Here is a 24,842-nt window from a genome sequence, read left to right as displayed (position 1 = left end):
GACGCGCTGTGTTCTCCGCCGACTCACTACTTCCGTCAAGTAGTCGCAGGGTCGAGGAACACGGGGGAGGAGACAGCCCTCTGTCGTGAGAGTTAGGAATTTGGCCTTGAGGCCTCTTGCGGAAGTTGAAAGGAGGTGGAGGTCTGACCGGGTCTCGGGGATGGGTAAAGGAAGAGCAGGAACAGAGTGCGCCGGCGGAAGCGTAAGAGGTAGGGTTGGAAATCGTATCGGACCAAAGGGAGAGACGGACCTGTTTGGACACGTGACCGGAAGTCAGGCGGCGGAGCGCCGCCGGCCGGGGCGATCCTCGTGGTGAGTAGGGAGGGTCCGCTGCGTGGGAAGGGACGGGAATACCTGACCTACGGACAGTCTACCTTATTTGGGGTCGTCCCGGAGGGACTGGCCTGGCGTGGGCCGGTGGGGGAAGGGAAGCCGCGTGAGGAAGAATGCAGGCCCTGGCTCTCGCCCACAACACAAACCACGTTTTGGGCTCCCGAGCTGTCAGGCAGGAAGGGGTCTGCTCTCGGGAACCGCCCGGGGCCCTGAGAAATCGGCTGTCGTGCCTCAGATCTCAACCCCCTGCAAGCCTCCAGCGTGCTGGGGTCTGGAGTGACCCTGTGCATTCCTACAGTGCTTGCAAGAACATTATGAAATAGTTTGAGGCCTTGCCCGGCTGCATCCAGAGCAAGGCTATAGAAATTTCAGACAAATGAAAGAAAAAAAAATCTCAATCCCACTGGAGACCTAATCCCTAGATTATAGAGCTAATAATTAGGAAATCTGAATAATTAGAACATCTGAAATGAGAGCTGATTTGTCACTCTGGCCTCATCGCTGACTTTGTGGGAAAGTGACTTAACCAACTCTGTTCCTCCTTTTAAAAAAAAAAAGTGAAGATAAACGACGCTGTTCAATGCTGACGCTTAGTGAAAGCACACATCTGTATTAGCAATAATGCCAGTTGCTCATTTTGTGCATGAGTGGCAGAACACCACTTTATGGACACATGCTGGGGACATAGTGTTCTGATTGCAGCATTTGCCTTCTGTGTAACCGTGAAGAACTCCTGAATGGAGACCAGTCTTTTAATTTTTAGATTTTGTCATTCTGTGTACGTGCTATTTCCGCCAGCGTTTGTAAAAGTGAATAATTGAATGAATGAAGGATGTAACCCAACAACATGGACAAGTCAGTGAAGTGGGGTAGAACACAATAATGCCCTTTAGGGCAAAGCATCTATCTGTATCTGTGTCAAGAGATGTCAGTTACACTGTTCCGAAATTTCACATAGAGCTGTGAATGTAAGCCTTGAATTGAATCTCCAGGTATGAAAACTGAACAGTATACAATAGGAAGTGAAGTACAGGTCCTGGTGGCCAAATTGACAGGGAAGGTTCTGGTGAAGAGTGGGTCACTTGAGACTTGTTCTCCAAGCCCATATTCTCCTTTGAACATGTATCTCACTTGCTTATCTCTGTAGCTCAGCTTTTTCCACTCAGAAGAACTCATGTTATCTCTTGACAGGTACTTCCTCTCTTTCTCTCCACTTATGTCTTTCTAAGTAAGTTTCATTCAATACAAATTATCTTGCTTCACTATTTTACCTCCTCCTGAAATTCATTTCTGTGGGGAAAGGAGACAGCTGAAATACCTGTGCTGAGGTTAGGACTTCCCCGATCTAGTCCAAGCATTTCCAGGCAGGTGGGAAACACTCTTGTCTTTAATTGGACCTCTGTGTCTTTTTTTTTTTCTTTTTGGGTCACACCTGGCGATGCACAGGGGTTACTCCTGGCTTTGCACTCAGGAATCACTCCTGGTGGTGCTCAGGGGACCATATGGGATACTGGGAATCGAACCTGGGTCGGCCACGTGCAAGGCAAACGCCCTACCCGCTATGCAATAGCTCCAGCCCTGAACCTCTGTGTCTTGCTCCCCATTTTTCCAAGCCACTGGCGATAGGACTGTGCAGTGCCAGAACTGAACTGGGGTTCAAGTGCTTATATTCAAAGCATGCACCCACCCCTTTGGACCATCTTCTGATACAAGGTGTAGATTTGAATGCCAGCTCTGAACTGTCACAGTTGTGATCTGGAACAAGCTACTACGTTTTCTCAGCCTCTGTTTTCCTATTTGTTAAAGGAGAACAAAAATAGGTTTAAGAAATGAGGGTTTGTTTGAATTGAGAAGAAATAATGGGAAAACCTCTCCTTTCAAGACAGAAGATTGTTTCCGCCCCTTGCTGGATATCAGGCCAGCCTTCATGAAAGCCAGCAGAGAACCGAAGCGCCTCTTTGTAGGCGGCCTCGGACACAGCGTTTCTGAAGCTGACCTCCAGCAGCAGTTCAGCAGATTCGGAGAAGTTTCTGATGTGGAGATCATTACACGCAAGGATGACCAAGGTAAAATCCATAGTCTTGAGGAGATAAGGGTGGGTTTAGCTCAGCTCAGCCTTCACAGAACATACTCCACCCCGTGACCTAGAGGTCTCTTATGGATGATTCTGAAGTGAAGTAAATTTTGAATTTCCAACTGATCGGGGGAAAAGGAAGGAGGTATGAGCCACACTTGGTAGTGCTTACTCCTGGCTCTGCACTCAGGGATTGCTCCTGGCATGGCCGGGAATCAAACTCAGGTCAGCTGCATGCAAGGTAGGTGCCCTAGCCATTGTACTGTCTCTTTGGCCCCAGCCAAGTACCTGGTTTCTGAAATGTGTAACTTTCATTCATCTTCAGATTCGACTCCTCATGAAATATTCTTATAAGTAGACTCTCACACACATAAAATTGAATCATTTCTATTGTTGAATACTTTTTTTTTCAGCTTTTGAATTTTAATTGCCATGGTTTTTTGTTTCTGTTTTTGTTTTTAAAACAGGCAGCCATACCAACAAGGGAGACCAAGGGTGGGAGAAAAGGGCATGCCAGGGGGATGAAATTTTGTTCTATTGGTAATAAAGCTCCAAGTTCATCCCATCATGGATTTCATAGTCCTCAGATCCCTGTGGCCCTTGATAACCATGTATCACTTACTTCTTCAATGAGACCTTGTTCCAGCAGGTGCTAGTCTGGGCGTCAGTCGCCTTAAGTTCCTTGATAGTGTCATCCCCGTTGCACTTAACACAGACCTTCTTGCCCAGATGGTTGTTGAAAGCAACCTCAGTAATTCTCTGGCGCTTGAGTCACCTGGAACCTGTTGAGAACACCAGCTCGACACCAGAATGTGGAGCACGGATTCAATACTTTTTTTTTTAAATTTTTTTCCCTCAGAATATTTTAATAATTATGCCTAGAAAGAAAATGCAAATTTTATATGTTCTTAAAAATAAATAAGGTTTTTTTTTTTTTGTCTGAGAAGAGTTTAGTTTCAAAGAGCTCATTTTTGAAAAAACTAAAAGCTTTATTTTTTAGCTGTTTTCCGGATAAGATCTAACATGCACTTATTTATGTTTTAGGAAACCCACAGAAAGTCTTTGCATATATCAACATCCAAGTAGCAGAAGCAGACCTAAAAAAATGTAAGTGCACTGTATGTTGTTCGTATAATCTATTGATTCATGTCATTTTGTCATTTGACCTAACTGATTTTATTTAAGTAAATTGTTTCCCCTTCCCTTCCCTGGAGTGATAGCACAGCGGGTAGGGTGTTTGCCTTGCACACGGCCAACCCAGGTTCGATTCCTCCATCCTTGGAGAGTCCAGCAAGCTACCAAGAATATCCCACCCGCACAGCAGAGCCTGGCAAGCTCCCCGTGGTGTATTCGATGTGCCAAAAACAGTAACAACAAGTCTCACAATGGAGACGTTAACTGGTGCCCGCTTGAGCAAATTGATGAGCAACGGGACGACAGTGCTACAGTGGTTCCCTTCCCTTGGCTGTGATGAGCTGCACACTGGTTGCAGTGCTCTCGTACTTGATGGCCATTTTGGTTGGGGGTCGGGGCAACCTCCTGTTGCTCAGGGTAACTCCTGGCTCTGCATTCAGGGATCACTTCTGGCAGTGCTCAGAGGACCATATGGGATGTCAGGGATCGAGCCCAGGTAGACCGTATGCAAGAGAGCATTCTCCTTGCCATGCTGTTGCTCCCGTCACTCCAGAGTACCCATTTTATTCACCAAAGCTCACTGCGACGTTGCTGATGACACTCCGCCTGCAGAACAGTGCTGGGGATCACACTCACAGGCAGGAGCAAGAGGCCTGAGCCACACACCAGAGCCTACCGCAGTGATTTTGAATTCTGAACCTACACAACCACGTTTTATTTATTCATTTTTGTGGTGCCTGGGATCGGGCTGGAGCGATAGCACAGCGATAAGGCGTTTGCCTTGCATGCAGCTGACCCAGGTTCGATTCCTCCGCCCCTCTCGGAGAGCCCGGCAAGCTACCGAGAGTATCTTGCCTGCACCGCAGAGCTTGGCAAGCTACCCGTGGCGTACTCGATATGCCAAAATCGGTAACAAGTCTCACGATGGAGACATTACTGGTGCCCGCTGGAGCAAATCGATGAACAACGGGATGACAGTGACAGTGACAGCTGTGATTTTATGACTAAGCAGCCTTATGTCCAGAGCATTTGATACCAGTGGATAAGTTGTAGCACGTTGTTGGTGGGTTGTAGAAAATTTAATTCTCCAATATTTTGAATAAGGGACAAAATTTTCATATGAGCTGCTTTTCCACATCTTCCCAATGTGTTCATGTCTCTTTTTTCTTTTTTTGGTTTTGGGCCACACCCAGCAGTACTCAATACTTACTCCTGACTTGTACATAGGGGGATCACTCCTAGGGGTGCTTGGGGACCTTGTGATGTGCAGGGATCAAACTGGGATCAGCTGTATACAGTGCAAGTGCCTTAACCCTTTGCCTTAAACAGAGGATTCTTTGTCATCAAAGGGGAGGGTTTTAGAACATGCCTAAGCCCATATCCTTGCTTGCATTTATGAAATCTCTACAGGTAAGTCTAATAAAGTGAAGACATGGTAGCCGTAGGTAGAGACAGAGAAATAATCTGTAGTGCCACAGATGTAGTAATGGAGTCAGTTATTTGGATGTGGAAGGGTCAGTAAATGTTGAAAGGGGAATATGCAAATTGCAAAAAAATTGTGGGCCTTTTGTAGTTTCATTTGCAGAAACCGGATGAGTAAGTAAGATAGGACCTTGGGGCTGCGGATAGAGCTTCGTGATAGAGTGCGTGCTTGCGTGTCACATGTGTGAGGCCTTGGGTTCAATCCTCAGCACCCAAAAAAAAAAAAAAAAAGCCCTCATCAGCTCTGCTGTGTGATCTGAGACAAGTTATTTTATTTAGATGTCTAAACCCCAGCTCACTTATTTGATGTATAACAAAGATATTGCTTGCCTAAATCTATTATAAAAATTAAGTTGAGTAAGACCTTTGTCTTATTATAATACTAATGAAACTTGCTGGTGGTTAATATTAAAATGATAGCAGATGCACTGAAAATTCAGCTAGCGTCAGAGTTGATTTTCTTTGTTTCTTTTTCCCCCTTTTTTTTCTTTTTGTGGAGTTTTGTTTTTTGTAACACCAGACAGTGCTTAGAGCTTATTCCTGGTGGGCTTGGTAACCTTTGTGGGGTGTCAGGGATCAAACTCCGGACAGGCATGTGCAAGGCAAGTGCCCAAGCTGCTGTACTATCTCTGACCCGTAGTTGAAACAGTTTTGTCACTTACAGCAAGTTACAGGGTGATAGTTAATATGAGACAGTAATAAAAATGTGCAGTTTGCATTAATCTATTGTAAGTTTGTGGGGGATGTAGCAGTGAAAAATAGTTGTCAGCACTCACCAGGGATTCCTGACTTGCATTTATATAGATGTATGACTGATTTCACAGTCGATGCATTTGTCTTACTCATGTCTTCTAGTAACAGATGTGGGGACTGTAAAGATCCCCTTGATACATGGTCTAGGTCAAGACCAGAACTTAAGCCTCTCTTCTCTTGTCTCAGTTTCTTTATTATATTTTTTTCTGTCACTTGGTGGTCAATAGTTTTGCCTTTCTTGGTAGTATATACTTAAAAAAAGAAAATTGAAATGATTTTCATATCGTTTTGTGGTTGGGTAATAGTCCTTTATTTTATAGGTATGTCTGTCTTAAACAAAACCAAATGGAAAGGTGGAACGTTGCAAATTCAACTAGCAAAAGAAAGTTTTTTGCACAGGTAAGAATCTTCAAGGGTTTAAGACCTGCTTATATTGAAAGTTCGTGGGTTGGTGGGCACTCCTGAGCAGTGCTCAGGAGGGCCAGGACAACTCCTGGTGGTACTTGCCACCTGAGTTAGGAGGGAGAACTCAAGCCCAGCACTGCTGGAAATGCTCAGGGACTGCCCAGGCCACACTTGCACTGTGCTCTGCCAGAGACAGAATTAGGCCCTAGTGTAGAGAAGGCATGCACCCGTGACCCTGAGCACCCTCTCCGGCCCTGTCCAGTCACGGAAGGAATTTGAGACTAGCTAGTAACACAGAGTGAACTGCAGAGCCCACTGAAAAAGAGTTCACGCACTTGTATACGTGTAGCTTATGCCAGCGATGCTCTTGCAGCTGCGGACTGGAATCTACCCTGCATACTGGTCCAGCCATCCTAACCACGGTGGCAGGCCCGTGTTTCCAGCCTTACAAGAACGTGTATCAGTGCTAGACCAGTGCTTGAAGTCCACTGGTTTAATATACAAAAATAGCTTCATCTTTTTTTAACATAACCTTTTGTGGCAATAATGGATCATGCCCCTTTCAACTGGAGTAATAGTCCCGCAAATGGGGAGCTCGCCTTACATGCAGCTAACCCAGGTTCAATCCCTGGCACGCCATCTGGTCACCCAAACCCACCAGAAGTGATCCCTGAGCACTGCCAGGTGGCCCCCAAACAAGCAAACAAAAAGAACAAGACAGGGAAACAAATCATAGCATTTTAAGACCCTAAAGGTATTCACAGGGAGAAGAGATGTGAGTTTGGGAGCTTTCAGATTTGGAAACTTTTTAGGAATGTAGAGATGTACAAAAACAGTAACGATAGGTCTCATTCCCCTGATCCTGAAAGAGCCTCCAATAGTTGGGAAAAATGAGTAAGAAGAGGCTGCTAAAATCTCAGGACTGAGCGTAATTGAGAGGATACTGGTGCCCGCTCAAGTAGATTGACGAACAGCAGGATGACAGTGATACAGTAGAGATGTAGCAATCAGAATTGATCAGATTATTCCCTACCAAGGAAATGATGCTGAAAAATAAGATCTCAAACAAGTGAAAACGAGCGCATCAGAGTCCTATTTGGAAGGCAAAGTCTTGTGAGAAAAGCGAGGTTGCATTTTGTTCTTCTCCCAAGCTAGAGGTGATATGCCTTGCTTGTGAGCAGTGGTTACGTGACTTTGGTGGCATGTAAGTGGTTGCCACGTGCAAGCACTGGTGTGAGCAGACAGGCACACAGCGCTGCTGTGTTGAAACTGTGTGCAGGGATGAATTTGGTCTGAAGAGCAGAGGCTGTTGGCTGCTCTAGGAGAGAGCGCATGAAGCAGAAGGCAAGATGTCAACACAGGGGGCTGAGTCTGAAGAAAGGGGCTGGGGGGCTTAACTGGAGGGGAGGATGGCCTCTTCCCCAGAGGATAGAAGTAATCAAGACTTGCAAAAAGTAGTCTCTGTACAACACCTCTTCAGGGGAAGAGCCAAAAGATTGAGGATGGCTTAAAATGCCCAGTGAGTAAGTTGAAAGGGCAAAAATTGAGAAAAGTTTTGAAAAATTGAGAAAAGTTTTCTAGTATTAAAAATAGAATCACACACACCAAAAGATACATAGTTGGTTTAACTTTTAATTTTTTTTTAAATGCATTTTTCTTTGTTCTACAGATTGGCCCAAGAGAGAGAAGAAGCAAAAGCCAAAAAAGAAGAATCAGCAAGAGGCAACAGCAGCTTGCTGGAAAAGAGGGCCAGCATGGATTTCCAAGGGAAGGGAGTCCCAGGGACAGAAGTTCCAGGGCACAAAGTGAGTCACCCCCACTGGCCTGGCTCACCAGGGCCCGGGACCTCCTCCTCTGAGCATCACAACAGAAGCCTGCTACTGCTTTCCTGCTTGCTTTGAAGCAGTTGACTTAGGTGCTGCTTTATGTTCTTTAAGGTCTTGGATAGACCTGTTTGTGCCCCATTTTAGCGAAGGAGATGTCGAAACCCAAGTGCATTGTGCCCCAGTGAGTCTAAGGAGTGAGAAGAATATTCCTTTCCTGATTCAAGTTTCCTTTTTCTAACAGTTGGTGGTTCAGTCTGGATTTTGCTTTTTGCAGAGGTGGAGGGAGTTTGGGTTCCTACCCAGTGGACCGGGTCACAGGGATGGAACCAGGGCCTCCTGCATACAGAATTTGCACGTGAGGCCTCAGCTACTTTCCCCGCCCCAGCTTACACTGGGTTTTGTGAAACATTCTACCTGGGCTAGAAGGGATCGATAGTTGCCCAGGTTTTCCTTTTTCCTTCCTTATATTTGAAACTCATGTTAAATTGTCAGAAAAATAACCCTAACAGTTATGGTGCATGGTAAATTCAGTGTTTTGTTCAAGTTTTAAAATGTTAATCTTGGGGCTGGAGCGATAGCACAGTGGGTAGGGCGATTGCCTTGCACGCGGCTGACCCGGGTTCGAATCCCAGCATCCCATATGGTCCTCTGAGCACCGCCAGGGGTAATTCCTGAGTGCAGAGCCAGGAGTAACCCCTGTGCATCGCTAGGTGTGACCCAAAAAGCAAAAAAAAAAAAAAAAAATGTTAATCTTTGCTGTTCATTATACTTTATGTACTTTATGTATAAATACATCTGTAATTATTTTTTTTTTAGAATTGGGTTGTGAGTAAATTTGGACGAGTCTTACCTATCCTTCATCTGAAGAATCAACAAAAACGTAAAATATCCTTTGTCATTGCCCTCTTGGGATAATTGTTTATCACTGTGAATGATACTTCGTCCGTTTACTTCTTCCATTTAGAATGGCTCTACCTCTTTTAGGTAAAATGCTTCGTGTTTGCAGTTTTCATGTTCCCAAATTTCAAGGCACCATTAGGCTTACCTACTGTGTGTGTGTGTGTGTGTGTGTGTGTGTGTGTGTGTGTGTGTGTGTGTGTGTAGTGGTTAGAGAATGAGATAAAAAATCTCTGTAAGGTTTCTTACATGTAAAACAAATGTTGACTGTCACAGAAGCATTTTCACTTCCTAAAATGTACATCCATTTTTATTTGATGTGGCTTTAGAGGATAAGAGAACAGGGGTTAACATTCTGATACCGGAGCATACCACTGGTGGCTTATGCTTGAATGTAGTTTAATAAGCCCAAATTGCAACACTAGCATCAACGTATTTGTAGAAGGCTTTGGGGGACCTGGGAATGGAGACAATTTCACATTTATAGAAAAGTGATGGGAAGAAGTACAGGAAAGAAGAAAAGAGCAGATCAACTATAAACAGGCAGGAAATTGGTGGAGTAACAGAAATCCAAGAGGAAGGAATTCTGATACCTTTTCCACTGAAGAAGTAATGTTGGATTGTGGAATGCCTTGGATTTGTAGATGTTGTCTCAGTGTCTGGGCACCGGATGCATTTGGTGTGTGCATCAGCTCTTATCCTGTATGTCAGTCAGAGATACGTAACTAGCCCGGATGTTTCAGACATGAGATAGAATTTATGCAGTTGGTTACAGCAATAGTACGGTGTGTAGGGCGCTTGCCTTGCATGCCACTGACGTGGGTTCAATCCCCAGCACCCCATATGGTTCCATGCGCCCTGCCAGCAGTGATCCCTGAGTGCAAAACCAGGAATAACCCCTGAACATGGCTGGATATGACTCCCAAACCAAATAAATCAATAAATAAGAGGAGCAAGAAGCTAGTGACCATTTCCTAGAGCAATAGCCTACCCTGCATGCCCTAAGAGCACGGGCTCCGGCTGCTGCTTTGTTCTCTTTGCTGATAGCCCTGAAGTTAGACATCCGGCTTCTTCCCTCCACCTTCTGGCCTACCAGTAGCAGCCGCTGATGGCAGAGACTAGGGAATTAAAATAGAGGATGATGCTAATAATCGAAACCTCACAGAACTCTCACAATTGGTATGTTTAGTCTTTATTACATGAGCTAAGGGCTTTTTCATAACTGCGAGGTAAAAGCAACGTGCTCGATGATAAGTTTTAGGCAGTCAGTAAGTGTATTATCTCCATGGCCTATTGACTATTTATTTCTCTGTTTGCTTTTGAGCCACACCTGGTTGTGCTTAGGGATCACTCCTGGTGGGCTCAAGGGACCATGGATGCCAGGGATCAAACCTGGATCAGCTGTGTGCAAGGCAGGCACCCTACCCACTGTGGCATAGCTATGGGCCACACAGTTTATTGACTTTAAATTGTATCTTTCTTAATACTGTCAGCAATAAAAAAAAAAAAGCCCTAGGAAATAATTTGTAACTATTAAGGATCTGTTCTCCAATGAATGAGTAGAATGTGAAGCAGGTAGTATAAGTTAGGAGAGTTAGGGCTAGGATGAGTCATTCCAGAAGGCAGAAGAACTTGCAACTGTGGAGCACATGTGTTCCAGTCCTGGGCTTCCCTCAGTACTCTGATGCACATTATTTTTTCAATGGTTAGATATCTTGAGTGAGGACTGGGCAATAGTACAGTGGGTAGGGTGTGTTGCCTTGCTTACGGCTACCCCGGGTTTGATCCCTGGCATCCCATATGGTCCCCTGAACACCAAAAGTATTTCTGAAGTCAGAACCAGGAGTAGCCCCTGAGCATCACTGAGTAAGACCCAAAAAGCGAGAGGGGGTGGGGGAAGGTGGGAGAGAGGGAAGAGGAGAGGAGAGGAGAGAGAGCGCTCAAAGTGACACAAAACAGATTTGAGGTCCTGTATGCCTTAAAGTTGATTTGAATTTGTTTGCTTGCAATATCCACACACACAGTTTAGATCATTCCTGCCCCTTGTTAATGATAGTGCTTGGCTTTCACTTTGAAGCTGCATTCCAGAGACCGTACGGTCACCTGGCGGAAGTCTTATTTGCGAGGATGCTGCAGAATGATGAGGTAAGTACTTGCTTAAGATTGACTCATTTTTACTTCATTCCTTTTTTCTTCACTCTTTTACTTCACTCTAATCACACACTTTCCTAAAACTTAGTGCCTTTTTGTGTGAGCATGTACCTTGACTTGAGTGACATCATAAAGTATGATCCGTCAAAATACTGCCACAATTTAAAGAAGATAGGGGAAGATTTCACAAACACCGTACCAGTATCCAACCTCACTTGGGAAATGGAAGGAGGAGATGATCCAATGAGTAAAAAACGGCGAGGAGAGTTCTCTGACTTTCACAGCCCTCCCAGGAAGATGATAAAAACCCAAAAGATTGATAAATCCAATGGATTTACAGCTTTGAGACCACAACCCAGTTTGCTAACAAAGAGTTCACATTTTGTACAGCAAAAGACCACACAGAAAACACTTCATGATTCTGTTACTTCTCCATCACCCCAGGTCTCATGTTCTAATAATACTCAGAAGAATCCTAAAAATCTGTATCTTGTGAACTCTGGCTTGGAAATGCCTGCTAACAGAAATAGTATGTCTGATGATACCGATTCTGAAGATGAATTAAGACTAATGATTGCAAGAGAGGAAAACTTGACAAGAACTATGAAGTCCTATGCAAATGAATCTGAAAATGATTCCTTTGAAGTTGTAAAGGATGATTTCAAGTCAGATATTCAGAACCTTGGTTCATTCACAGATTTAGGCGTCAGAAATGATAATGGTAAGGCAAGTGATTGCGGCTATGATTCGGGTGATACCGACGAAATCATCACAATGAAGAAAACTGCTGGGAAGGTTAAAAGCGATAAAAAAGTGTCACAAAGGGAATGCTTTCAAAGGAAAAATTTTTCAAAAGAGTGTGAGCTTTCTGACCACCATAATAAGAAAACAACTCCAAAGAAAACAACAACAACACCAGTAAGAAAAGACCACGAGAAAAGAAACAACAGCATAGCGCAGGCCTTGAGTCAAGGAGTTAAGCTTCCTGCTTGTGAGTCTCCATCCAACTGCAGCGGCAGTGACGTCACCGATTCTAAATCAGAATCAGAAACGTCTGCAGGTGAGGAAGAGTATAATGCTATGATGAAAAACTGTCTCCGTGTGAATCTCACTTTGGCTGATTTGCAAGAGATGGCGGGCAGGGACTCGGAAACTCCAAGAGAGGGTGCTCAGGGCAATGGCCAGGAAACCACCACCGCACGTAACAGACCCTCCAAAGGCCCGAAGGCTCCCAGTGGTGGCCGCAGAGGCCAACGTTGTGTGAATCCTGAGGAAATCGTGGCTTCCCTTTTAGAAGAAGAGAGCAGCTATGCAGTTCAGAAACCAAAGGAAAACAATTTCAAGCCAAAATTCCAGGCTTTCAAGGGAATTGGCTGTCTCTATGAGAAGCACTCAGAGAACAAATCCTTAAAAGAGAGTGTTGCCACGAACAGTAGTATTAATAAAGAGTCTTTGAAACTTGAGGGTCCAAGCGACATTCCCTTGGAAAGAGTGTCCTCATCTGCTAGCGGCTCACAGAGCGGTGTCGCTCCTTTCCAACAGACAAAGAAGGCAAATGACCCAGACCATACTCGGCCTCTGAAGAGACAGTCCATGTCTCAGAGCCAGGATCTTAAGACGGTGTCCACTAGCTGCTCGGTAAAGGGAACAGATAGCCCTGCTGCTGGCCCACAGGCCAATAGAAAATCTTTAAGTTCTGGTGCAAAGACTCCTAGGCCTGACTTTGATAAAGGCTGTTGCCAGAGGACTGCAGAGATAGGCGGACACACTGAAAAAACCCATTGTCTAAACAACGGCACAGCCCCTGAGAGATCGCCAGTGCGCTCCTGCAAGAGAGACGCTCAGGAAAGCAAAACCGATCCCTTGCCTTGTGCTACTCGTTCACCAGATGTTAGCGCCACGCATAAGCAGGCTGACGATAACCAGAAGCGCTTAGCAGCCTTGGAGGCGAGGCAGAGGGCGAAAGAAGCACAAAAGAAGCTGGTTCATGACGCCCTGGCCAATCTGGTGAGTAGATTTTTAGTGTATGGATTAAGTGAGAGCTCTCAGAGCTGCCATTGTGACCAAAACACAGGCAAGGAGGCTAAAGTTAGTGGAGGTTAGACTTACTAGTGAGAAAAAGACCATGGAGACAGGACCCTTCAAGGTACAGGGATTAGTTAAGCAACAGTTAACGTAAGTGGGTCTCGGTAAAATGCAACTTGCAAACTAGTTCACCTGCGGCTTACTTTGGGACAGCTGCCAAGCTCAAAGTGGGTTTTATATATATATATACATATGTGTATTTTTTTTTTTGCTTTTTGGGTCACACCCAGAGATGCTCAGGGGTTACTCCTGGCTTTGCACTCAGGAATTACTCCTGGCAGTGCTTGGGGTACCATATGGGATGCCAGGGATCGAACCCGGGTCGGCCTCGTGCAAGGCAAACGCCCTACCCGCTGTGCTATCACTCTGGCCCCCGGGTTTTATATTTTTAAGAGGTTGTTTAAGAAGGAAGGGAGAAACGACAGGCAAAACCTAAATTTTTGTTTGGCTTTGAGGCTACAACCAGTGATGCTCAGGGGTTACTCCTGGCTCTGCACTCAGGAATCACTTCTGGTGGGGCTCAGTGGACCATATGGGATGCCAGGGATCAAACCTGGATCTGCTGTATGCAAGGCAAATGCACTACCTGCTATACTATCCTTCCAGCCCCCAAAACCTAGAGGGTTTTTTGGTTGTTGATTTTTAACTTGTATTTTTATCAAATTGTTCACAATATTTGATTGCGTTCGATATTCGAACACCAATCCCACCACCATTACACCTTCCCACCACCATATTTTCATCTCGAACCCCGAACCCTTCTCCCCAAGCAGAACCAAAGTAATTTATTTTAATTGCTTATTATGTTGCTTATTTATAATCTACTAAAAATGAGACAAAAAGGGTTTCTTAGAGGAAAGTGTGTGAAGATTGTATTTCACCCTGGCGCCATTAAGCCCTTCTAAAAGAGATTAGTAACATGGTATTAAAGGTTGAGCCTTGAGTGCTTATGTATATATCTGTATAAATATATTTCCCCCTAAGGTTGATTGCCTTCTACTTTAAAACCCATCAAATGTGGTGTGCTACTCTTGGTATATTGTTGGTGTAAAGTATGAGATGTCGCACGGCCCTAAATGCAGTTGCACGGTTCAGGAATAGATTCACTCATGGGTTAGGCTTGAGATTCACTCATGGGTCCAAGCATGTGGGGAGCCTCAATGAGCAGGGTGGTGGTTGAATTTTGGAGGTTCCAGCTTTTCAGCTGCTGGGGCTGGTTCCACTGGGGCGGGGAACTCGCCCCCTCCCTCTGGGCTGCCCCAAATGAAAACCTAGAGTTTTGATCTCTGACCTTTGATTGGAAGAGTTTCCGCTCCTTGGGGCAGGAGTACAGCAGATAAGGTGCTTGCCTGGCACGCAGACAACTCAGGTTTGGTCCCTGGCATTCCATGTGGTCCCCAAAAAGCCCTGCTAGTTACTCCTGAGTGCAGAGCCAGGAGTAACCCCAGAGCATTGCCGGTGGCCCCAAACCCCACCCAACTCATGAAAAAAAAAAAAAAGAGTCTGTTCCCCACCCCCTTCTGTCACAGACAGTTTTGGGTGAAGCCTCTTCAAAGAAAATTCTGATGAGAACAGCTGTCACACCGGGCAGATCTGGAGTTCGAGAAGCCTCTGGGAGGTTGTGTAGGAGGACTGAAAGCAGGTTCAGTTTAGGGACTTGGTCGTTAGTAGGAGACAGAGAAAGCTCAGGCCCAAATTCTCTCTTGGACTGTAACAGTGGCATCACCTTCACCAGCTGACTGAGGAGGAAGGAAGGGCCTGGAAAGCTGCTGGTGTGATCCTTTTGGTCTCTGCTCTAGGACGGTCCTGCAGAGGCCAAGCCAAGTCACATCATCTTCGGTTCTGACAGTGAAAGTGAAGTGGCAGAGGCCCCGTCACCTCCCAAGCAGACCCATTCAGGAGAGGAGCCAGCGAAAGTAAGTGCAGATGTCGGGTGCACCTCCTTTCACTCGTGCAGGTGACTTTGTGCAAGTTGCAGACCAAGACACCACACGATTGCCAAGATACCCACACATTTGCCAATCACTGTCATCCCGTTGCTCATTGATTTGCAGGCACCAGTGACGTCTCCATTGTGAGACTTGTTACTGTTTTTGGCATTTGCCAATACATTCGTGCAATTGCTAAAGCTTCCACATGATTGCCAAGGCATCCACGTGATTGCCAAGCTTAGTGTGAAATCCTGGGAGCCAGGGTGAGACCCAGGATGGATGCCCCAGACCATGTGTGCAGAGTGTACCTGGGCCTTGGAGATGTTCGCCCACATAAACCTTTCCTGCACAACTTCGGTGGAGGAGTATCAGTATCACAAAAACTCCAAAGCACATTTCATAACACAGTAACCTTCCACCTACCTCCAAGCTGCCAGGTGGGCGTTTCCACTCACACTATAGCCACAGTTTTCTGGGAGATATATTGTTTTTTTATTTTTTTGTTGCTGAAATGTGAAGAGGGCTGTTATGTAATGAAAAAAATGTTGGTTTTGTCAGTGACTAATAAGCATTTCTGTTTCTTCTCTCTCTCGCCCCCTGCCCTGCCTCCCCCCCCCCCCCCCCCCCCCGTTACAGAAAGCTTTGGGTAAAACCTCGGGAAAGCTGTTTGACAGCAGCGCTGATGAAGAATCTGCCTCTGAGGATGACGAGGAGAGGTTCCGAATCAAACCTCAGTTTGAGGGCAGAGCAGGACAGAAGGTTAGTAAAGGCTGGAGAGAACCCTGTCCCATCTCCATCTCTGCAGACAGACCCTGCACCCCACCCCCAGCAAGTGCAAAGGTCTTCCATTGAGACTGGTGTCCTCGTGTCCTGCAGAGGTCATGCAGACGTCAGTGTAGACAGTCTCAGGGTGCGGAATGCACAAGCAAAGTTTCTTCAGTGGCAGTGGTTTCCTGGGGACGTGGCCATCTCTCATGTGTCTGCTTCGTCTGCAGCTCATGAACTTACAGTCTCACTTCGGCACCGATGAACGATTTCGTCTGGATTCCCGATTTCTGGAAAGTGAGAGTGAAGAGGAGCAAGAAGGTAAATGCTGCATGTGCCACAGGACTCTGGCGTCAGAGCTGGGGCTGCCCAAGGGGACCCTGACTGTCATCACTGTGGCACAAGCTGAGAAATCGCCTTGTTCCTGTGGACATTAGTTCAGAGAGCGTGTCTGTTTCTCAGACAAGCTTTGAATTTGTACATGTTTCTCGAGACAGTTTAAATTCGTGAAGCTGCCGGAAAGGACAGGGGTCTAAAGTTGCCACCAAAGGGGCAGCACCTTTTTCCCTGTTCCGACCCTGGCAAGAGAGAAAGCAGGGTTCCCACCTGGCAGAGTCTGGCCACCGTGAGGCTATGGGATCCAGAGAGAAGTGTCCAGCTTTCTCATGGTGCATGTGTGATGCAGCGGCCATGCGGCCATGTTCTCTCTGAGTCTGTCCCCCTGGGCATGTATCCCACAGGACGGAGCCACTTGTTGATGAGATGGCTCAGGTTAGGATTCCCAAGAGATTTACTAATTACCGGTTTCCCTTTCAGAAGTAAATGAAGGGAAATCTGCTGAGGACGAAGAGCTTGCAGCAGAGAAACTGAAGACCCTGAATGTTATGCAGAGTGTCTTACAGATCAGCTTGAACAATGCCACAAGCAAAAGCTCGGCTACTGCTAAGAAATTTAAGTATGGTTTCTGTTCCATCTCATTTTCTTTTCCTTTGCCATAAGCCTCTTTTCTTTTGACATAAAATAAGAGCTATTTTTTTTAAAAAAATATTTTTTAAATAGCCTTCTTAAAAATCAGTTTAAAACAAGATTTTTTTTTGTTACATTTTATTGATTGAGGTTCTGTGACTGACAAGACTACTGCTTGGTGGTTTCCCATGCACCTAATTCCAACACCACACTCATCACAATGTGCCCATATCCCTCCTCCAAGGCCCCCAAGCCCCCTTTCTTTCACACCTGCCACACACACCCAGCTCAGTTTGGTGGATCAGTTCTCACCTTCCCTTTGGCCCTTGTTGCTCCCTTGCTGTGTATCTAGATCACACTATGAGTGAGATCAGCCTGTCCTTTTCCTCCTGACAGACTTGACTCAGCATAATACATGGTACCAGTTCCATACACGTTGCTGCAAACGGCATCATTTTTTTAATAAGAGCCATTTTGAACTGCTTAGGAAAGGTAGTTGACAATGCGTATCAGACCCATACAGAAATAATACCTTTTGACCGAGTGGTTCACATCAAGAAATTGATGTTAAATTAGTTCTGTATTTATGCACTTAGATGTTTTAGTAGTATCGCTTTCATGAATGAAACAAAAATACAGTGATTTAAATAGAAGTTGAAAAACTGCCAGAACAAGATAAAAGCTTCTGTTCATAGTGGAAATTTTTAAATGTAAGAGTGTGGTGTATTAATACTGAAACCCTGTACTCCTAGACTGGAGAGAGAGTATAGCGCGTAGGGCACTTGCCTTGCCTGCAGCCATCCCGGCATCCCACATGGTCCCCTGAGCCCCCAGGAGTGATTCCTGGGTGTAGACCCAGGAGTAACCCCTGAGCATCTCCAGGTGTGGCCCAAAAAAGAAAACTAAAAACTCTGTATGCCACCATATAGTTTTCCATAATAACCAGCATTCTCTACCTTTACCCACTTCTGCTCTTCCTAATGAGATATTTTATGCAAATACCAGTAGTTTGTCAGTGTTTTCTGTATAGATTTTAGTATGCTTACAATAATATTTCAGATTTTAAAAGATCAAAGATAACTCAAAACTAGATAATTTTAAATGTCCTTTCCAATAAGATTCTAATATTCTCCTTGGGTACTGCAGCTTGTTCAGTAGTTAAAGTCACTGTGATGTTGAATTGTAATTTGCTGCTCATCAGGTATTAATGATTTTCTCTTCCAACTTACTCTTTTACATAGGGATGTGATACGTTATGATCCAACAAGGCAAGACCATGCCACGTATGAACGAAAGACAGAAGATAAACCAAAAGAAAGGTAAGTCACCTTCTTTTAGGAAAGGATCATATGAATTAGTTTCTGAGCAGAACCAGGAAGAAGCCCTGAGGACTGCTGGCTCTTGCCCCAAAACCAAGAGAAAAATAAATTCTCCTTGACAAATAGTTATCTGTGTGGGTTCTCATGGTTATTGTGAGGATGGAGTTAAAGTTAAGATGTTTTTATTTACATGGGTATTTTTTTAACCCTCTTTTGGAGGGGGGTCTATTTCTGGGCCACACCTGACAGTGCTCAGGGGACCAGTTGCTGTGCTGGAGTTGAAGCCTTACCTTGCACCAACTCTCCAACTGCCGAGGTGTTTTTCTTTACTGAGAGCTTAAAGTGTTCCGAGACTGACTTTCGGGGTTTTTTATTATTATTATTATTGAATCACTGTGAATTACAGTTACAGTTCTTTGTGATTAAGTTTCAGTCTCAGTGCTCCAATACCAGTCCCTTCACCAGTATCCATCACCAGTGTCCCCAGTTTCCCTCCTGCCTACTGCCTGCCACTTTGACAGACACTTTTTCCTTTCTTTTTTTCCTTTTTCTGCACTGTAGTTTACAGTACTGTTACCAACAAGGATCATGCTTACCACTTTACCTCCTTTCCTGACTGACTTTGTGATGCCGTGTTTGTATTTATCGATTCAGTAAAGCAAAACGGAAGAAGAAAAGGGAGGAAGCCGAAAAGCTACCTGAGGTGTCTAAAGAAATGTATTATAACGTCGCTAAGGATTTGAAAGAAATATTCCAAAGTACCAGAGATATCAGTGAAAAGGAGGAGATCTCGCCCTGCACTGAAGGCGCTGATGGGGAGAGCGCGAAGGAAGGCCCGGACCCTGCAGCGCTGACAGGCAAGATGGAGCAGTCCACAGGATTCACGTTCTCCTTCTTTGACTCAGACACTGAGGAAGTAAAGAAAGGTATGACTTTTCTTCATCTCTTTTTCAGATCCAACAGTTTTGAAGTTAAGTCTCTGTGAAGTGTCATGATTTAATGCTGAGGAAAAGGCTCTTTTTTCGCAACTAGGTTAATAATGGAAAGTGCCTAGAGGTGTATTAATAACAGTAACAAAATTATTTCTGCGCATAAGGGAGCAAACTTAGTCAGCTGTTATGAAAGCAAAGCAGAGAATAATGCAGTCTTCTGCTGTTGTAAGAAATAGGCATGAAAATGTATCAGGAGCTTTTTCAGCTGTTCTAGAAAGAGGTTTGGGGAATTGATAATGTAGAGGCAGCTTCTTTCTCACGCGAACATCCTTTCTCTGCACCATTTGATACTTTAGGCTTCTCGTGCAAGCACAAGAGCTGTGCTTATTTTACCCATGGCTCCAAACATTTTCCCTTCCTAAGGCTTTGATCATATTGCAGTATTCCTTGTGTCCCAGAGATCGCCCTAGCAATGCCCAAAACTATGAAAATCTAAAGAGATTGTATCTACTTGAACATTAAAGAATTGACAGTTCAGTGATTGTACTCGGGGCAAGTAATCCAGTGATCACGGTCAGATTTACGATCCCGTGTTGTCATGCCTATAGACACATACAGGATCGAAACAGTGAAGCCTGGGAAACTGGGCTGGCAGGGAGCCTCTCGGTTTCAAGACAGCAGCAGTTCAGAAGAGGAGGATGGAACTGAGGATGCTGAGGACGAGAAGCCCAGCGCTGTGTGAGTATCTGTGCAGGCAGAGCTGAGCGCTTGGGCAATTGGACTTCGGCATGCTGGCTGCGTTTTGTTTGGGAGCCACACTCAGTGGTGCTCAGGTCGTACTCCTGACTCTGCGCTCAGGGGTCCCTCCTGGCGGTTCTGGAGGAGGGCCGTATGGGCTTCCGGGAATGAAACTAGGTCAGCCATGGGCAAGGCAAGTGCCCTCCCCACTGTACTACGCTCTGACCCCAGACATGCTTCAGAGTTCTAGCTTAGCCTTTTTTAAATGAGGAATATATTTCCTCTTCCCTCAGACTTGGAAAGCATTGGGTGGAGATGCCCTGTGCCAGGGTAAGCCAGCCTGGCCTGGGAGTCCCTGGTCTGGGAAAGGGATGTGGCCACCGGCTGGGAGATACTAGAGTCGAGGAAGGTGGAGATTTTGAATTTGGGGGCCACCTACAGTGGTGCTCGGGGATCCACATAAGGTGCCAGGGATCAAACCAGGGCTGGCTGCATACAGGGAAAGCGCCTGAACCCCCTGCACTGCCTCTCGCTGTAATATTCAGTGTAAGTCTTTCTCCCAGTCAGTCAGTGTTTGTCTCTCTGTTTCTCTCGATTCAGAGAAACGTCAGTTCCTGAGAAAGAAACCACAAGATTTTTCTTTTTCTCCAAAACTGATGAGCGACTTCGGGGTAAGTCATGTTTATGATTGACCATGCACAGCTGATAGAACAACATACTTCTGAAAGATGGCTCGGCGGCAGTTGACCCTGTGCAGCTCCTTGTCTTAGCCCCTCTTAGATTCGGCATGCCTGTAACGCTCCTCACTATCAGCAAAACACTGTCTGTCTAGAAGCTGGACTGCAGCGCTAAGCCTTTCTGAGAAAACTGAGTCCACTTGCTGAACTCCCTCTTTCTCTTCCAGACAGACTTAATCACTTTATTTTTCTTTTCATTTTTTTTTTGGTGGGGGGGAGTGGGGTGAGGAGGACTTACCCAGTGTTGCTCGGGGATTAGTCCCAGCTCTGCACTCAGGAATCACTCCTAGCAGTGCTCAGGGCAACATAGGGGATGCTGGAGATCGATCCCAGGTTGGCCCCATGCTCGGCAAGCGCCCTCCCTGCTGTACTATCACTCCGGCATTATCCCTTTGCAGAGGTCAGGGTGAGGTGCTGGAGGTCTTAGAGCTGGTGTCCACGTGGGCCTGAACCAAGTCGCCCGAGGTGACAGTATAGCCCCAGGTGCAGCAACTTCCGTGCCAGCGCCCTGGTGGCAGGGCTGGACTGGTCACTTTCTGAGGAAGGGATGGTGTCCACAGTACACCCCAGCTGTGTTCTTCCGTGGCCTCTCCATGTTGCACATTGGTGAACCTGACCAGATACTGGGTGACCACCTGCCTGTCCTTGCCACTTAGATTGGCGGATCCGTTATAATCCCCAGTAGCTCCAGACCTAGTCCCATGGCCCCCAGGATGCCTTATTCTGTAAGACCTTTTCCTGAGGGATGGTCCCAGAAAGGGAAAAATTCACTCATTGCAGATCCCCCTAGTGGGCAAAGAAGGGAACTGCTCCCTCGCAGGGGGCCTGGACAGCAGCCCCGCTCAGTGGTTGAGATCCAGCCCCTCGGCCCCGCCCTGGCCCCAGGCACAGCCCAGGCCTGGAGACTGCCGCTGCTGCATCTCCCCATGCTCCGGCTGCCCAGACCCCTTGGCCTCTGCATCACCCACGCAGCTGCTGTCTGTGTTCTGCGCAGGAAGAATCTATTTCCTCAAGCCTGGCACAAGCAGAAACCCAGTGATGCAATGATAAGGTGTATAGATGTAAAGTCTTAGCAGTTCTACATTTTCCTCTTAGAAAAAGTTGAATTTTGAATTAGTATGAATTGAAAAAACAGAAGTCAATCAATATTAAAACCCTTCGTAATGCTAGCACTCAAATACTTGAACATTTTGGAATTTACTGCCTCATTTGTCTTGATTTTTCCAATGAAAGGGTCTGACTTATTCTGGAGAGGAGTGGGAAATGATATTAGCCAGAGTTCTTGGGAGGCCAGAACAAGGAGCTTGCATATGGTAAGTAATTTTATCTCCATATCGATTGTCTCAAAATAGCTTTGGTGCTACATTTTCTGCTGATGATTTTTTTTTTTTTCCTTTTTGGGTCACACCCGGCAATGCACAGGGTTCACTCCTGGCTCTGCACTCAGGAATCACCCCTGGCGATGCACAGGGGACCATATGGGATACTGGGAATCGAACCCAAGTCGGCCGATTGCAAAGCAAATGCTCTACCCGCTGTGCTATCGCTCCAGCCCCTCTGCTGATGATTTTAAGTACAAGCCAAATGGGCTAGAGTATGTGCTTTACATGCAGGGTGCCTGGGTCTGATCCCAGCGTTACACGTGGTCTCATCAGCTCTCCCAGGAGTGGTGCATAGGCAGTATGCTGGGAATAGCCCAGCTCCTCGGCAGTGCAGAGTTCAAGGCAAGGACCGCACCCACTGTGCTATTTCTTTGGCCCTTTTGTAAACTTTTTGTTGTTGTTCTTTTTTTGTTTTTTGGGTCATACCCAGTGATGCACAGGGGTTAACTCCTGGCTCTGTGCTGAGGAATTACTCCTGGCGGTGCTCAGGGGACCATATGGGATGCTAGGAATCGAACCCGGGTCAGCCATATGCAAGACAAACTCCCTACCTGCTGTGCTATTGCTCCAGCCCCCTGTTGTAAACATTTTTGAAGTATAAAATTTAATTCACTATTTATTCCATTAAGTACTTGCAACATTGTTTCTATAACCCTAAAACAAACTGTTCTTAAATAATCAAGCTACTAACTACCTTGAAGATTATCTCCACTTATTTTTAATACAGGTTTTCTATTTTGTTTCTCTAGGATTGTCGGAAGAAACATAAAGATGCCAAGAGGAGAGTGAAAACAAAGTAATAAGTGACACCAGTGGCTTTGATGCTGACTTGTAAACTAATTTCACCTATGAAAATTGGTGATTCGGGGGCCTGAGTCAGGCACTTGCCATGCACGCGGCCTACCCATGTTCGATTCCTGGGCCCTTTGGACCCCTGACTCCTGCTAGGAGAAAGCCCTGGGTTTGCCTCCATTCCCTGCTGAAAAAGAAGACAAAGATGCGGAATTGGTGATTTAGAAGATAATTTTAGCTCACCAAAAGTGTTCAGAGTGAAGGAATAATCAAAATCTGGTTGGTGGATTTCACTGGGCGATTCTTTTTCTGTGAATTTCTTCAATCTTCCTAAGTCATCACTTCAGAAAAATTAACCTGAGCTCTGAAAAGCATCAAGCACAAGGTGGTCCCTCAGGATCATTTTTTATATCCCCGCCTCGGAAACAGTGGGTAGCTCCTGATGGAACAGTGCATCGACCAGAACACTTGCGTTTTCTAAATCAGACTTTGTATACATTATTGACTCCCTAAAATATTTATTTTCGATTGTGTGAGATATACCTCCTCTCCATTTGGGGGGGGGGGGTGTTGTTTCCTAAAAGTTGAATACAGGTCAGCTTTTGAGGTCAGGACTTGTTTCTTGATGTGAACAAGATTAAAATGCAAATGTTATATTTTTACTTTCTTGTCTTGGTTGTGGTCAAGGGGGTGACTGCACGTGCCTGGCCCAGGGGAGCACTCTTTGAGCTGTGGTCCTCATCAGAGGTTGTCCATTGAGCCATATGGACACTGGGGTTTGCACTCCCTTACCTGTGCTTGCACACACACTCACTGCGAGGGTGGGGGTCCCACTCTTAGCAGAAGCCCACGTTATACCTGTGGTGCCCATGTATGCCAGCCAGGAGTTGGACTTCTTGGTGGTGACACTCACACACTCACATTGTCTTTTAAGTTGCTCATCAGGAGTCACAGCACCACTTCTCTGTGGCGAGTGCCTACACCAGACATGGGTGCATCAGGGAAGTCCTGGTCGCACTGGGAGACAGCAGAGCTGCTAGGGTTGCACTCAGGGCATGTGGGACACCAGGGATTTGAACTCATGACCAGATGCCTGCAAAGCAGCAGCTTTGTGACCCTGGGCAGTCCTTCAGGCCCCAGAATGCAGAACTGTTGGGCTGGCAACATAGGAGAGTTCTGTGAGAACTAGAAGTTTCCTGTCTTAGCCTCCAGGAATTAACAGAGATGGGCTTTTCAATGTTAAGTCCAAGGCTTATTTTTTTTTTTTAATTCGAGGGTTTTGTTGGTTTTTTTTTTTTTCCTTTGGATCACACCCAGCATCTAATGCACAGTCTGTTTTGCCTAAGAGCAATCCCAGGAGCAGTCTTATTGCTCACAAATCAGCAGTTTGGTCACGATCCCGTGAGGATTACTTCTCTCTGCTCCTCCCTGGAGGATTATGGTGTTACTGGAGAGGCTCACTGAGACGGGAAGGGTCCCTTCTAAGATGGTCTCTTAATATCTGTCCACTCAGAGCCCATCTTCGGTTTCCTCCTGGCATAGCATCTAGGTTCAGGGGCAGAAGCAGATGCTGCAAATAAATCTTAGTCCTAGCCCACTGAATCAAACTGTTTGGTTCTACACATCACAACATAAGTCAGACTCAAAGGGGGCCTAAACCCTGAACTCTCAGGGTATCAAGGGAACTGTAACCATTTAAGCCTGTTACTCCCTCTATCTAGGTTAGTCACACCAGCCTTGCTCAGCCCTGCTATTCCTGAGATAGATCCACCTTTAGTAATTTTATCCATTAGCTCTGATATTTCTCATTTTTACTTAAGCTTATTCTGATTTTTTAAAAAATTATTAAGATGCCGTGGTTTACAAAGTTACTCATAGTTAGGCATACTATGTTTCAGTGTCCCCAGTGCTTATGCTGATTTATTGCTTTTTCAGTTTGACATTGCCCATTGACATCTAAATTGGAAAATAAGGGTTTATCGATCAACAATTATAGAGTGGGTAGAGTGCACTTTTGTACACAGCCAATGCAGCCAATCTGGGTTCAATCTTGGGCATCCCCTATGTCCCCTGAGCCCTGCCAGGAATAATCCTGAGCGTCCCCAGTGTGGCCCCCAAAAAGCAAATTAAGTGTTTGATC

General features: G+C 45.7%; 1 protein-coding gene and 1 non-coding gene across 3 annotated transcripts; both read left to right on the top strand.

Annotated features, from left to right (window-relative positions):
- The first annotated feature begins 81 nt into the window (after positions 1-81).
- Positions 82-22,864, top strand: NOL8 (nucleolar protein 8). Of its 2 annotated transcripts, none has more exons than XM_055126000.1 (17): positions 82-312; positions 2,216-2,399; positions 3,452-3,514; positions 6,097-6,175; positions 7,851-7,986; positions 8,824-8,894; positions 11,184-13,062; positions 14,940-15,056; positions 15,708-15,830; positions 16,067-16,157; positions 16,656-16,791; positions 18,044-18,121; positions 18,776-19,047; positions 19,662-19,791; positions 20,392-20,462; positions 21,762-21,841; positions 22,660-22,864. In XM_055126000.1, the coding sequence occupies exons 2-17, from the start codon at positions 2,261-2,263 to the stop codon at positions 22,708-22,710; spliced, it is 3,516 nt and encodes a 1,171-aa protein (XP_054981975.1). In that variant the 5' UTR covers positions 82-312; positions 2,216-2,260; the 3' UTR covers positions 22,711-22,864. The 2 variants fall into 2 exon arrangements, with proteins under 2 accessions (XP_054981975.1, XP_054981974.1); XM_055125999.1 differs by having other exon boundaries at positions 84-312; positions 16,653-16,791.
- LOC129403035 (small nucleolar RNA SNORA9) lies at positions 580-711 on the top strand. Its single transcript, XR_008629025.1, has one exon. It is a non-coding gene; the product is annotated as a small nucleolar RNA SNORA9 (small nucleolar RNA).
- Positions 22,865-24,842: the final 1,978 nt, after the last annotated feature.

Source organism: Sorex araneus, chromosome 2, assembly GCF_027595985.1.
Source record: "Sorex araneus isolate mSorAra2 chromosome 2, mSorAra2.pri, whole genome shotgun sequence".
Taxonomy (NCBI): Eukaryota; Metazoa; Chordata; class Mammalia; order Eulipotyphla; family Soricidae; genus Sorex; species Sorex araneus.
Note: the sequence above shows the minus strand (reverse complement) of the source record. Positions and strands in the feature narration are given on the sequence as shown.

Excerpts from the sequence above, each read along its gene's own strand:
- NOL8 (XM_055125999.1), top strand. The coding sequence starts at position 2,261 with ATGAAAGCCAGCAGAGAACCGAAGCGCCTCTTTGTAGGCGGCCTCGGA. Across the intron at positions 16,158-16,652 it reads GAGTGAAGAGGAGCAAGAAG|AAGTAAATGAAGGGAAATCT; the intron begins GTAAATGCTGCA and ends TTTCCCTTTCAG. Across the intron at positions 20,463-21,761 it reads AACTGATGAGCGACTTCGGG|GGTCTGACTTATTCTGGAGA; the intron begins GTAAGTCATGTT and ends TTCCAATGAAAG.